Genomic DNA, 12,175 nt, shown 5'->3' with positions numbered 1-12,175 from the left:
TTATGGTTGTTGTTTTACATGTTCCTAGATAAACCTCTATGTCATATATTACTTAGCATGTCATTGTATAAGTTTACTTTAATTTAGTTAACATTTAATATTACACAGTATTTCACTATTTAAAGTTTTGCACCAGTGTTCCTTAGAATATATTTGTAGCTCTTTGTGTATTCAGATTTTTAGAGAAGACGATCATTTTAATAAAAACAACACACAGAATCACCAATTCAAGCAATGCAAAACAAGGTACAAAGAAGGGGAAAAAATGGTCTAAAATTGATACAACCTAGAAATAACTATATTATGGTTTAATGAGCATCATTCCAAAAATCTCACCATGCATATTTATCAATAATTGGTGAATCGATGGAAATCATCTTGGTAGTGGAATGACAATATAAACACTGTTACTGCTCTCTTCCTTCCTGTATAATTGGGTCCAAAGCCATTAGGTGGGGTCAAGCAAGGTAGGTGTTTACAAGGGAGGGGTGGTGGTGGTGGTGGTCTGGAACCAGGTATTAGTCCAAACAAGGTGAGGAGGGGGTCTTTGTGGGCTGGACAGGGTGCTGGAGCCCCAGCAGGTAAGGAGAACACACACGAGGGGAGAATGGCTGTGGCCCAGAATGGGTTGTCGGAGCCTGAGTAGGGTGAGGCAAGAGTCTGTGTGGCCGTTGGATCCTGAGCAAGGGATGAAGCCATCTGGGAGTGTGGGGGTCAGGGGACAGCAGCATGTTGTTGGAGACTGGGTAGGATAAGGAGGGAGGCCAAGCAGAATAAGGAGGGGGTCTGCAAGAAGTGGTGATAGCCCAGCGTGAGTGTCAGAACCAATGGGGAGAGGAGGGTGCTTGTTTGTAATGGGATGGTGGTGATCTTAGAACTAGGTATGGAACTTGAGCATCGGGAGGAGGATGTCCGTGGGTGCAGCAGTGGCAGGTGGTGACATATGAGGGGAATTGATTTAATAAATATGTTGAGGGCAGTGAGAGCTAGCCAAGGGAGAAATCTGTGATTCTGGATTGGAACTGGAGGTTTCAAAGTGAACTCAACGTTTTTGATAGGTAGATGTAGATACAGATATAGATAATTAGTTTGGGGTTTTAAAGTTCTATTTTATTGGGTCGCCTGGGTGGCTCAGTTGGTTAAGCATCCAACTTTGGCTCAGGGCATGATCTCACAGTCTGTGAGTTCGAGCCCCGCTTTGGGCTCTGTGCTGACAGCTCAGAGCCTGGAGCCTGCTTCAGATTCTGTGTTCTCCCTTTCTCTCTGCTCCTCCCCCACTCACACTCTATCTGTCTCCCAAAAATAAAATAAAAACATAAAAAAAATTGATAAAAAAATAAAGTTCTATTTTATTTTTATTTTATTGTTATTCAATTTATTTAAACTAAAAACAAAAACAGTTCTCCCATTTCTCCCACCCCCTTCCCCTTGCCTCTAACAACCACCAATCAGTTTGTTCTTTGTATCTATGAGCTTATTTATTTTTCTACATATGAGAGATCATATGGTAATTGCCTTTCTTTGTCTGACTTAGCATAATGCCTTGGAAGCCCATTCATGTTTTCACAAATGGCAAGATCCTCCTTTTCTTTCTTTATTATTTTTTTAAATTTTTTTTTTAACGTTTTATTTATTTTTGAGACAGAGAGAGACAGAGCATGAACAGGGGAGGGGCAGAGAGAGGGGGAGACACAGAATGGAAGCAGGCTCCAGGCTCTGAGCCATCAGCCCAGAGCCCGACGCGAGGCTCGAACTCACGGACCGCAAGATCGTGACCTGAGCTGAAGTCGGATGCTCAACCGACTGAGCCACCCAGGCGCCCCTGATCCTCCTTTTCTTTAAATGGCTGAATAATAGAGAGAGAGAGAGAGAGAGAGTGTGTGTGTGTGTGTGTGTGTGTGTGTGTGTGTGTGTGTGTGTGTACCACAGTTTGTTTATGCATTCATCTATTGGTGGACACTTAGGTTGTTTCCATATCTTGGCTATTATAAATAGTGCTGCAGTGAACATGGGGGTGTAGTTATCTTTTCAAGTTACTACTTTTGTTTTCTTTGGATAAATGCCCATAAGTGGAATTGCTGGATCATATGGTAGTTCTAGTTTTAATTTTTTGAGGAGCTTCCATAGCGTTTTCCATAGTGGCTGCACCAATTTACATTTTCACCAACAGCTGTACGAGGGTTCCCTTTTCTCCATATTCTCACCAACACTTGTTATTTCTAGTCTTTTTGATATTTGCTATTCTGACAGATATGAATGAGGTGATGTCTTATTGTGGTTTTGATTTATATTTCCCTGATTCATGAAGTAGAGTATCTTTTCCTGTATCTCTTGTCTAGGTATGTCTTCTTTTGAAAACTGTCTCTTCACATCTGGTTGGTGTAGGAGTATACATATATTGTGCAGTGTGTGTGTGTGTGTGTGTGTGTGTGTGTGTGTGTCTGTCTGTCTGTCTGTCTGTCTTGCCTAGGTCTGTCTACCAAGCAGCGACAGCACAATAGCTGTGAGCCCACTTAGCACATCTTGGTTTCTGAATGCCAAAAAGAACCAAGGCTCCTTGAAGGATGGCTTGTTATGGGCTTGGAAATTATAAGTCGAGCCTGGACTATCTTAATGTGTCAGTTGGTAAGGAAGTGCTCAAAGGGAGAGGGGACCCTGTCAAAAGGCTGGCAGAAATCTTACACTTGCCAATCTAAGATAATTTATAAACCACAATAAAAGTGCAAACAGATTACAACCTGTTGAATAAAATAGGAGTTCGTAAGTCTGTACTGAATAAATGAATACATGGGGGGAAGATAAAGGTTCTTCTTAACATAGAATGCCATCTAATAAATGTAGAAGGAATGATGGAATAGAAAGTCGCCATTTGGTAATCATCACAATATTAGTTCATGTAGGAAACATCAGTGGGTGCTTTGACTGCTCTAACAAATTAACACAAACTTAGTGGTTGAAAACAACAGAAATTATTCCCCCTGGAGGTTGGAAGTTGAAATCCGTTTCACTGGGCTGAGATCTTGGTGTTGACAGGGGCATGCTCCCTCTGGAAGCTGTCTGGAAGAATCCATTCTTTCCCTCTTCCAGCTTCTGGTGGTTGTTAGAATTCCTTGGCTTTTTGCTGCATCAGCCCAGTCTCTGCCTCCATGGTCACATTGCCTTCTGTCTGTTTCAGATCTGCCTCCCTCTTAAAGGATACATGCCATTCCTTTTAGGGCTCATCTGAGGATTCAGGAATAATCTTGCCATTTCAGTCATTAACTTCATCACATTTGCAAAGTCCTTTGTTGTCCCGCTCACAGGTTTCAGGGGTTACGACGTGGATATCTTTTGGTGTGGGGGATTCAGTCTACCGCAGATGCTGAAACAAGTGGTGAAAGTTTGCAGAGTGACAAGTTTTTTTATGGGGTTAAAGTACTTCCCCACAACATAATTACTAATTGTAAATGGAACAGAGGTAACTTCATAGTGGAGGAACCTGGTAGACAGTACCTTATTCCAGTGATTAAGGTTAACATTACCAGTAATGGGACAAATAGAAATCGTGTATTACCTGATAAGATGCAATGAGAATAACACAGCATCACTAATAGTATATTTTTGCGAAAGATACACAATCTATATCTAATCATGAAGAAACCTCAGGTAAATTAAGGGATATTCTACAAAATAAGTGACCTCTGATTTTCAAATCTCAAGCATGAAAGTAAAAAAATTGTGTACACTGCAAGACTGTTCCAGATTGAAGGAGTCTTAAGAGATTTGATAATTAAATATAACAAGTGATCCTGGTCTGGATTATTAAGGACATCATTTAGACAGTTGATAAAACTTAAATAGGTTCTGTGGATTATGGAAAAATTCTTTCATTATGTTTCAAGTTCAGTGACTTAACCAGGCTGTCTTTTTTTTTAATGTTTATTTTTGAAAGAGCAGAAACAGCATGAGTGGGGAGGGGCAGAGAGAGGGAGATACAGAACTTGAAGCAGGCTGCAGGCTCCAAGCTGTCAGCACAGAGCCCGATGTGGGACTGAACTCATAAACTGTGAGATGACCTGAGCTGAAGTAGGATGCTTAACTGCTTAACTGACTGAGCCATCCACGTGCCCTTTAACCGGGCTGTGTCTTAATGTCCATTGTTCTTCCCTTTTTTTTTTTTTTTTTTTTTCTGGTCCATGGTATGCCCTTTCAGTCTGCAGATTTATTTCTTTTCAATTAAATCTTTCTGTGTGTTATTCCTTAATGCTGTTTTCTATTTCATTTGGTTCTAGTTTTTATTTACATACAGGATAACTGTCTTCCCTTTGTGTCTTCAGTTTGTTTTAGTTTATTTTCTAATGCATATGTTGGATTAAGTCAAGATTTTCCAACATACTAGTAGTTCAGTTTTTAGCTTTCTCCTTGCTGTCTCTTGGTGTTTATAATCTTTAAGTGTTAGATGTATAATGGTATTACTTTTGTTCTGTTTTTGTCTTAAGTTCCTTTTTCTTCTCAATCTCTCATCTCATCTTTTGAGTTTTATTTTATTGAATTCTTAGTCTTATTTTCCAAATCTCTCTTGGGAAGTATTATTCCCTTTCTTGGCTTATGCTTTCTTCTAGATTGGATTCTCTAATTGTCTCTGCCTTTTTTGTTCCTCGTGTTTTTATACATTTTTGCATGTTGCATTGTTGCCATGTCATTTCTTTTTATCTTTTTCATGCTTAACGTGGATGGTTCTGTCAGACTTCATATTCGCTCCGACATAGTTTAAGCTGGATACATCTCTTTGCCAACCTTCCCACTTGGGATCTATTATCTTCCACTCCAGGCTACCTTTGAGTGCTCGAGTGGTTCTTTTTATCCACTTTTCTGTCCTCTGGGGTATGGTTATGGGAGAAGATGGAGTGCTGTGCTGGGGTTGAGTGCAACAACTTAGGCTTGGTTCTCTACAGTCAGGGATAGAGTTTCAGTCCCACGGGCTTTGCTTCTTTCTACCATCTCACGATGGTGGCATGTCTTGTACTCTTTCCTACCTCTGTTGACAATCTATGTCCATACATCCCAGCTTATTTACCCCTTATTTTTTGATGGACATTTAGCTTTATTCCAAACTGGGCTTTAGCAATCATCCTTGCAAATTTATCTTTATGTGTTCGTGCTATTACTTCTGAAGAGCAGATTGCTTGAGTTAGTGTTGTGGGGGTCAAACGACGTCTCTTAACAGAAAATATACCAATTAATACACCCAGTAACTTTGTGTAAGAGTGCTTCTGAATAAACAAATCCAAGGAAACAAATTAGTGGTTCTGCATGGGTGGGGAAATGGAGTGGTATGTGAATGATATCTCAAAAACCTGTAAAGAAAGAAAAAGAAAGGAAAGGAGGGAGGGAGGGAAGGAGGGAGGGAGGGAGGGAGGGAGGGAGGGAGGAAGGAAGGAAGGAAGGAAGGAAGGAAGGAAGGAAGGAAGGAAGTTCCCCTTAACCTTGTCAACATATTGGATACTACTAATTTTTTTTAAATGTTTATTTTTGAAAGAGAGACACAGTGCGAGTGGGGGAGGGACAGAGACACAGACAGAATCCAAAGCAGGCTCCAGGCTCTGAGCTGTCAGCACAGAGCCCGACGTGGGGCTCGAATTCACGAGCTGTGAGATCATGACCTGAGCCAAAGTCAGATACTTAACCAACTGAGCCACCCAGGTGCCTGTATGCTACTAATTTTTTAAAATAATTGTTAATTATCATTACTTTAATTTACATTTCCATATTCGTGAGCTCAAATGTCTTTTCAGGTACTTGTTTATTCTTTGTAGTTCTTTTCTGAATAGCTTTTTATATATGTACTTTGTGCATGTTTTTATTTCCTGGGAGATCTTTGTAAACCAGAGATATCAACTATTTTTTAGCTGTTTCAAATATTTTATCCCACTTTATCATAACTTGCTTATGGTGTCTTGTGATACAGCATTTAAAACTATTTTTAATTTTTTTAATTTTTAAACATTTTAGAGCAGGGAAGGGGCAGAGGGAGAGGGAGAGAGAGAATCTCAAGCAGTCTCCACACCTGGCACAAAGCCTTACATGAGGCTTGAACTCGTGAACCATGGGATCATGACCTGAGCTGAAATCAAGAGTGGGACACTTAACCAGCTGAGCCACCCAGGTGCCCCAGTAAATAAACTTTACAAAAAAAAAAAAAAAGATATTTGAGATGAGAGCAAAAAATGAGTACTAGCTGACGGCAGAATGAGAGAAGGTCATCACAGTCAGTGAGCAGCATATACAAAGGCTTTGTGGCAGGAGAGAGGGTGGCAAGAGAAAACATGGCATATACCAGGAATTGAAAGCAAACAGAACTGCTGGAGAGCAGTGTTTCTGGGAAGCGGTATGAGATGAACTAGAAAGAGATTAGCAAGACCAGATCACACAGAGCCTGTAGGGCATGTGAAAGGTTTTAGTTTTGGGCTAAGGTTCTTGGGAAGTTATTGAAAGGTTTTAATTAGAGTTAAAGCTAGGTAAAAGAACTATAAGTTCTTAGATCATAATTACATTAAAAAATAGCTACAGTTGTAATGGTTTTCACTGGGAAAAGGTAATTGTTTAGATGGGTATATGTTTCTGAAAACAGATCATCTGTTGTTGTGCCATATATTATTGTGTTTAATCTAAATTCTGATTGTGTCATTTACTCCTTGATGGCACGGTTTGTGGTAAGGGCACTGCATTTTAATTAAAGGACTAGATGGAAAATGAAAATCCTGCAATCATAAAAAGCCTTGATAATGATACAGTGAAAGATTAAGGGAAATATTTACACAGGAATTGATATCATATATTTCTCAAGTTATTCAGTAATGAAAACCTGTTGACAAACGGAAATAGTTTTATCAAAATGATTATTGGGGGAGAGCTTTTTAAGTAGCTTGTCATTTGAAAGGTTCTGAATTGATTTTTTCTAACTTGTTTCTATTTCTTTGCCTTTGTAGGAGAGTAATTATTTTGATGGAGTTAGACATTTTGAAATCAGCCGAAGCAGTTGGATTAAAGATTGGCAATCCCGTGCCCTATAATGAAGGTAAAAGGCTTTTTTATAGGTTGTAGCACTCGATAGAATACCTCTTTATAGATCCAGAATTCTACCATTTGGTTTCAGTTTGATTTGTTAGTCTTACTAAAACTCATGATTTGGAGGTTTAGGAACCAGGTTATTCTTTCAGGTTTTTTAGTACGGAAGAAATGATGGTAGGACTCCAAAAGGAAAACTCTCTCTGTTTTTCTCAACACACAACTTCCTTCATACTTCTGGCTTGTCTGTTACCAAAAGTGTGGGGTTTGTCTCACACTAAGCAATTCTCTAATTCTCTGTGGACGAGAGCCGGTTGTCCTACAGTTCCAGTTGAGTTCTGATACTACCTATCCAAAGTTAGCTTCAGATTCCACAGATAAAGACAGAGTCCCGCAAGGCTGCCTCCGCACCCCTCCACCACCGCCAAACCCCAGTTCAGATGCCAGTCAAAAGTCTAGGTAGTTCCCTCTGCTTCTGACCAACTGGCTGTAATTGAAGGTTCCCACAATCCCCTCCTCAGGTTCCATTAGATTAATGAGCTAGAGCGGTTCACAGAACTCAGAGAACAGCCAGATGGGAGAGGTGCATTGGACAAGGTGTGTGGGAGGGGTACAGAGCTTCCGTACTCTTCTCGGGGTGCACTGTCCTCCCAGTGCCTCCATGTGTTCACCAACAGAAGTGCCCCAAACCCCATCCTTTTGGGTTTTCATGGAGGCCTCCATAGACATGTTGGATTACATCATTGTTGTTGGGTGATTGGTTCCACCTCCAACCTCTCTCCTTTCCCCAGAGGTGGGGAGTGGGTGCTAAAAGTTCCAACTCTCATCACATGGTTGGTTCCCCTGGCAACCATCCCCATTGTTAGGAGCTTTACAGAAGTCACTGTGTTGATACTTAGGTGTGGTTGAAATGGGCTTTTTATAAATAAGATACCCTTAATTCCTCTTATTACTTAGGAAGTTGTAAGGGTTTTGAGAGCTCTGTGCCAGGAACCACGAATGAAGGTCAAAAAAATATTTCTTATGTATCACAATATCACAAGCTTGCATTAGGAAAAGAGGGAAAATGAAAGAATAGAAAAAAGTCCCACTTACAATAGATTAAAAATAACAAATACATTGAAGTGTTAATGAGAAGTGTGCTTTCTTTTTTTTTTTTTTTTTAATTTTTAAAAAAATGTTTTATTTAGTTTTGAGAGAGAGACCAACAGGAAGAGTTGGGGGGTGGGCAGAGAGAAGGAGACACAATCTGAAGCAGGCTCCAGGCCCCAAGCTGTCAGCACAGAGCCCTGTGTGGGGCTCAAACTCAACAAACCATGAGATCGTGACCTGAGCTGCAGACGGAAGCTCAACCGACTGAGCCACCCAGGTGCCCTGACAAATGTACTTTCTTAAGATCATTCTTACGCACATTTTTGTTTTTATTTTATTTTTGTTTTTAAAAAATGTAAAGCAGGGGCACCTGGTTGTCGGTAGAACAATCAACTCTTGATCTCGAGGTTGTGAGTTTGAGCCCTACATTGGGTGTAGACGTTATTAAAAATAAAATCTTCAGGGGTACCTGGGTGGCTCAGTCGGTTAAGTGCCTGCCTTCACTCAGGTCATGATCTCACAGTTCATGAGTTCAACCCCCACATTGGCCTCCACTGTCAGTGAAGAGCTCGCTCTAGGTCCTCTGTCCCCCTATCCCTCTCTCTCTGCCCCTGCCCTGCTCATGCACTGTCACTCTCTCGCTCGCTCTCTCAAAAAAAAAAGTAAAAAATAAAATATTTAAAAATAAATAAAAAATGTAAAGCGTGTAATTGGTACTCTTTTGATAGCTCACCACACCCAGTAGTTTTTAAAATAATTTCTGTGTTTATTGCCAGGCCACGAATAAACTCCCTGAAGGTATAGACCATATTTTGTTCTTTGTTGTGTCCCTCATGCCTAACTTTTATTTTTATTTATTTTTCATTTTTATTAAATAAAATGCAAAACAGTGGCCACCCACCCTTTTGCACCTCTGTGATCAGAAGCAGCTTTCAGAGCACAGATCCCCAGTATTTGGAGGACAGGGTCCTTTTTGCCTACCTCGTTTCTCCAAAACTGTGTGCACAATGCTTTAGGAAAATGTGCACAGGGGCTCCTGGGTGGCTCAGTCAGTTAAGCATCCGATTTTGGCTCAGGTCATGATCTCACGGTTTGTGAATTCAAACCCTGCCTTGGGCTCTGTGCTGACAGCTCAGAGCCTGGAGCCTGCTTCGGATTCTGTGTCTCCTTTTCTCTCTGCCCTTCTGCTCACGCTCTGTCTCCCTCTCAAAAATAAATAAACATGGGGGAGAAAAAAAGGAAAAGGTGCACAGCTAGCTGCCTGCCATTTAGCTGAGGGCCCAGAGGTAGGTAGCTGTTACTGTGCTAAGAGCTGAAATTGACTGTAATTTGCCATCCAGATCTTCTCCTGGAAGTTGCAAGCCTTCAGGAGACTCCCAAATTCCAAAATAGTTGTATCAGACAGATTCCGCCAGTGCAATTATAGTTTAGGTTAAGAGATAGATTCCTAGTACTTCCTAAACAGTGATTATCTGTTGATGGTAAATAAAAATGAGTTATATTTTCTTGTGAAAATATATACAAAAGCACAATGAAAGAATGATTTAATTACTTTAAACGAGAGACAATGATAATTCTAGAAAAAGACAAAGAATTGTAAATCACTGACCCTGTTAAAAGAAATGGCTCATCTGTCCCTCTACCAAGTCTAATAAAAATAAAATTAAAAATAATTAGTTAAATAAAAAGGGGTGCCTGGCTGGCTCAGTCGGTAGAGCATGTGACTCTTGATTTCAGGATCATGAGTTTGAGCCCTATGCAGGGCATAGAACCTACTTTAGGGGAAAAAAAAAAAAGTAAAGCCTCACTGTTCACCAAAATAAATTTCCAGATTTGTTTTAAAAATTAGAAAATAAGGGTGCCTGGGTGGCTCAGTTGGTTAAGCGTCTCACAGTTTATGACTTCAAGCCTCGCATCAGGCTCTGTGCTGACAACTCAGAGCCTGCAGCCTGCTTTGCATTCTGTGTCTCCCTGTCTCTCTGCCCCTCCCCTCCTCACACTCTGTCTCTGTCTCCCTCTCTCTCTCTCTCTCTCTCTCTCTCTCTCTCTCTCTCTCAAAAATAAACATTTAAAAAAGAAAATGAAACCATCAAAAATAATAAAGAGGATGGGGCTGCATACAGATTGGGATAATTCACAATGAATACATGATTACATTGAAATAAAATTTCACATGGTAAAAGTAGGAAGGTATGTAAACTTAAACTAGGATAAAATACTTATGGAAGATGAGACTGATAGAGGCACCTGGCTGGCTCAGTTAGTAGAGTATGTGATTCTTGATCTCAGGATCATGAATTTGAGCCTCACATTGGAGGTAGAGTTTACTTAAAAACAAAACAAAACAAAACAAATAGCCAATACATAACAAAAAATATTTAGCCTTACTGGTTGTTTTTGTCTTGCTCCTGGTCTTAGGGAGATAGCATTGTCTTTTTCCATTAAGTATTAGGTTAGCTGTAGGTTTTCATATATATTTTTTTATCATTATGAAGATGTTTACTTTTATTTATTTATTTTATTTAATTTTTTTTTCAACGTTTTTTATTTATTTTTGGGACAGAGAGAGACAGAGCATGAACGGGGGAGGGGCAGAGAGAGAGGGAGACACAGAATCGGAAACAGGCTCCAGGCTCCGAGCCATCAGCCCAGAGCCCGACGCGGGGCTCGAACTCACCGACCGCGAGATCGTGACCTGGCTGAAGTCGGACGCTTAACCGACTGCGCCACCCAGGCGCCCCGAAGATGTTTACTTTTAATTCCTAGTTTGCTGAGGGTTTGTATCAGGAATAGGATGGTGAATATTTTGTCCAGTGTTTTTTTCGGTGTCTATTGATGATTGTATGGTTTTTCTTTTTTATTGGTTAATATGGTGAGTTACATTCAATGATTTTTGAATGCTAAACCAATTTGTGGTTTCCGGGATATGTTATGTCATCATGATCTATTAATACTTTTTATATATTGTTGGATCTCATTTTCTGAATTTGCTTGATTTAACAAACCAACTTGATTTTGTGTAGAATTTTTACATCTATATTATGAGGGACATTTGTCTATTATTTTCTTGTGATACCTTTTGTCTCATTTTGTTGTCATAGTAATCCTGGCCTTACAGAATGAATTAGAAAGTGTTCCCTCTTAAATTTTCTACAGTAGTTCATGTGGAATTATTACTTTTTACTTAAATGTTCAGTAGAGTTTACCAGTGAAGCCATCTGGGACTGATATATTTTTTAGAAAGGTTTTTAAACTACAAATGCAATTTCTTTAACAGATACATATAGGGTTATCCAGATAATCTGTTCCCTTTTGAGTGAGCTGTAGTAGATTGTGTTTTAAGGAATTTGACCATGTCATTTAAGTTGTTGGGTTTATTGGCCTCTATAAAAGTAAATAGTCTTGGGGTGCCTGACTGGCTCAGTCAGTAGAGCATGTGACTCTTGATCTCGGGGTCATAAATTTGAGACCCACTTTGGGTGTAGAGATTACTTAAAAATAAAGTCTTTTAAATAAATAAATAACGGTAAGTAGCCTAAAAACCCCAATTAAGTGGCAGAAATTATCAGATTGAATCAAATAAATGTAGTATTAGCCTTTTGGTGTCTGTGAAAGGCTGTAGTGATGTCATTTCTCTCATACTTGATATTCATAATTTGTATTCTTTTTTTTCCCCATGATCAGTCTGGCTAGATGATTTATCAATTTTGTTAATCTTTCCAAAGAACCACCTTTTGGTTTCATTGATTTTTTTCCTCTTTTTATATTTTCTATATTACTTTGATTTAAAAAACATTTTTTTTTTAAGTTCATTTATTTATTTTGAGAGAGCACAAGCTAGGGAGGGGCAGAGAGAGAGGGAGAATCCTAAGCAGGCTGCACGCTGTCAGATGACCTGGGGCTCCATTTCATGAAACTGTGAGATCATGACCTGAGCTGAAGTCAAGATTCAGTGCTTAATGGTCTGAGCCACCCAGGTGCCCCTATGCATTGATCTTTAATGTTTCCTTTCCTCTGTTTATTTTGGGCTTAATAT

The 12,175-nt window shown here is 39.7% G+C and overlaps 1 protein-coding gene across 2 annotated transcripts in view; it reads left to right on the top strand.

The window, feature by feature from the left end:
- Nucleotides 1–12,175, top strand: part of RPA1 (replication protein A1) — a 70,766-nt gene that overhangs the window by 21,291 nt on the left and 37,300 nt on the right. For both annotated transcript variants that reach the window (XM_015081379.3, XM_053212350.1), the window contains exon 5: nucleotides 6,969–7,057. In XM_015081379.3, the coding sequence (XP_014936865.1) occupies nucleotides 6,969–7,057 (89 nt within the window). The remainder of the gene's footprint in view (nucleotides 1–6,968; nucleotides 7,058–12,175) is intronic.

The sequence above is a fragment of the Acinonyx jubatus genome, chromosome E1 (assembly GCF_027475565.1).
Source record: "Acinonyx jubatus isolate Ajub_Pintada_27869175 chromosome E1, VMU_Ajub_asm_v1.0, whole genome shotgun sequence".
Classification (NCBI taxonomy): Eukaryota; Metazoa; Chordata; class Mammalia; order Carnivora; family Felidae; genus Acinonyx; species Acinonyx jubatus.
The sequence above is the reverse complement of the archived record's forward strand: the minus strand, read 5'-3'. Positions and strand labels throughout refer to the sequence as shown.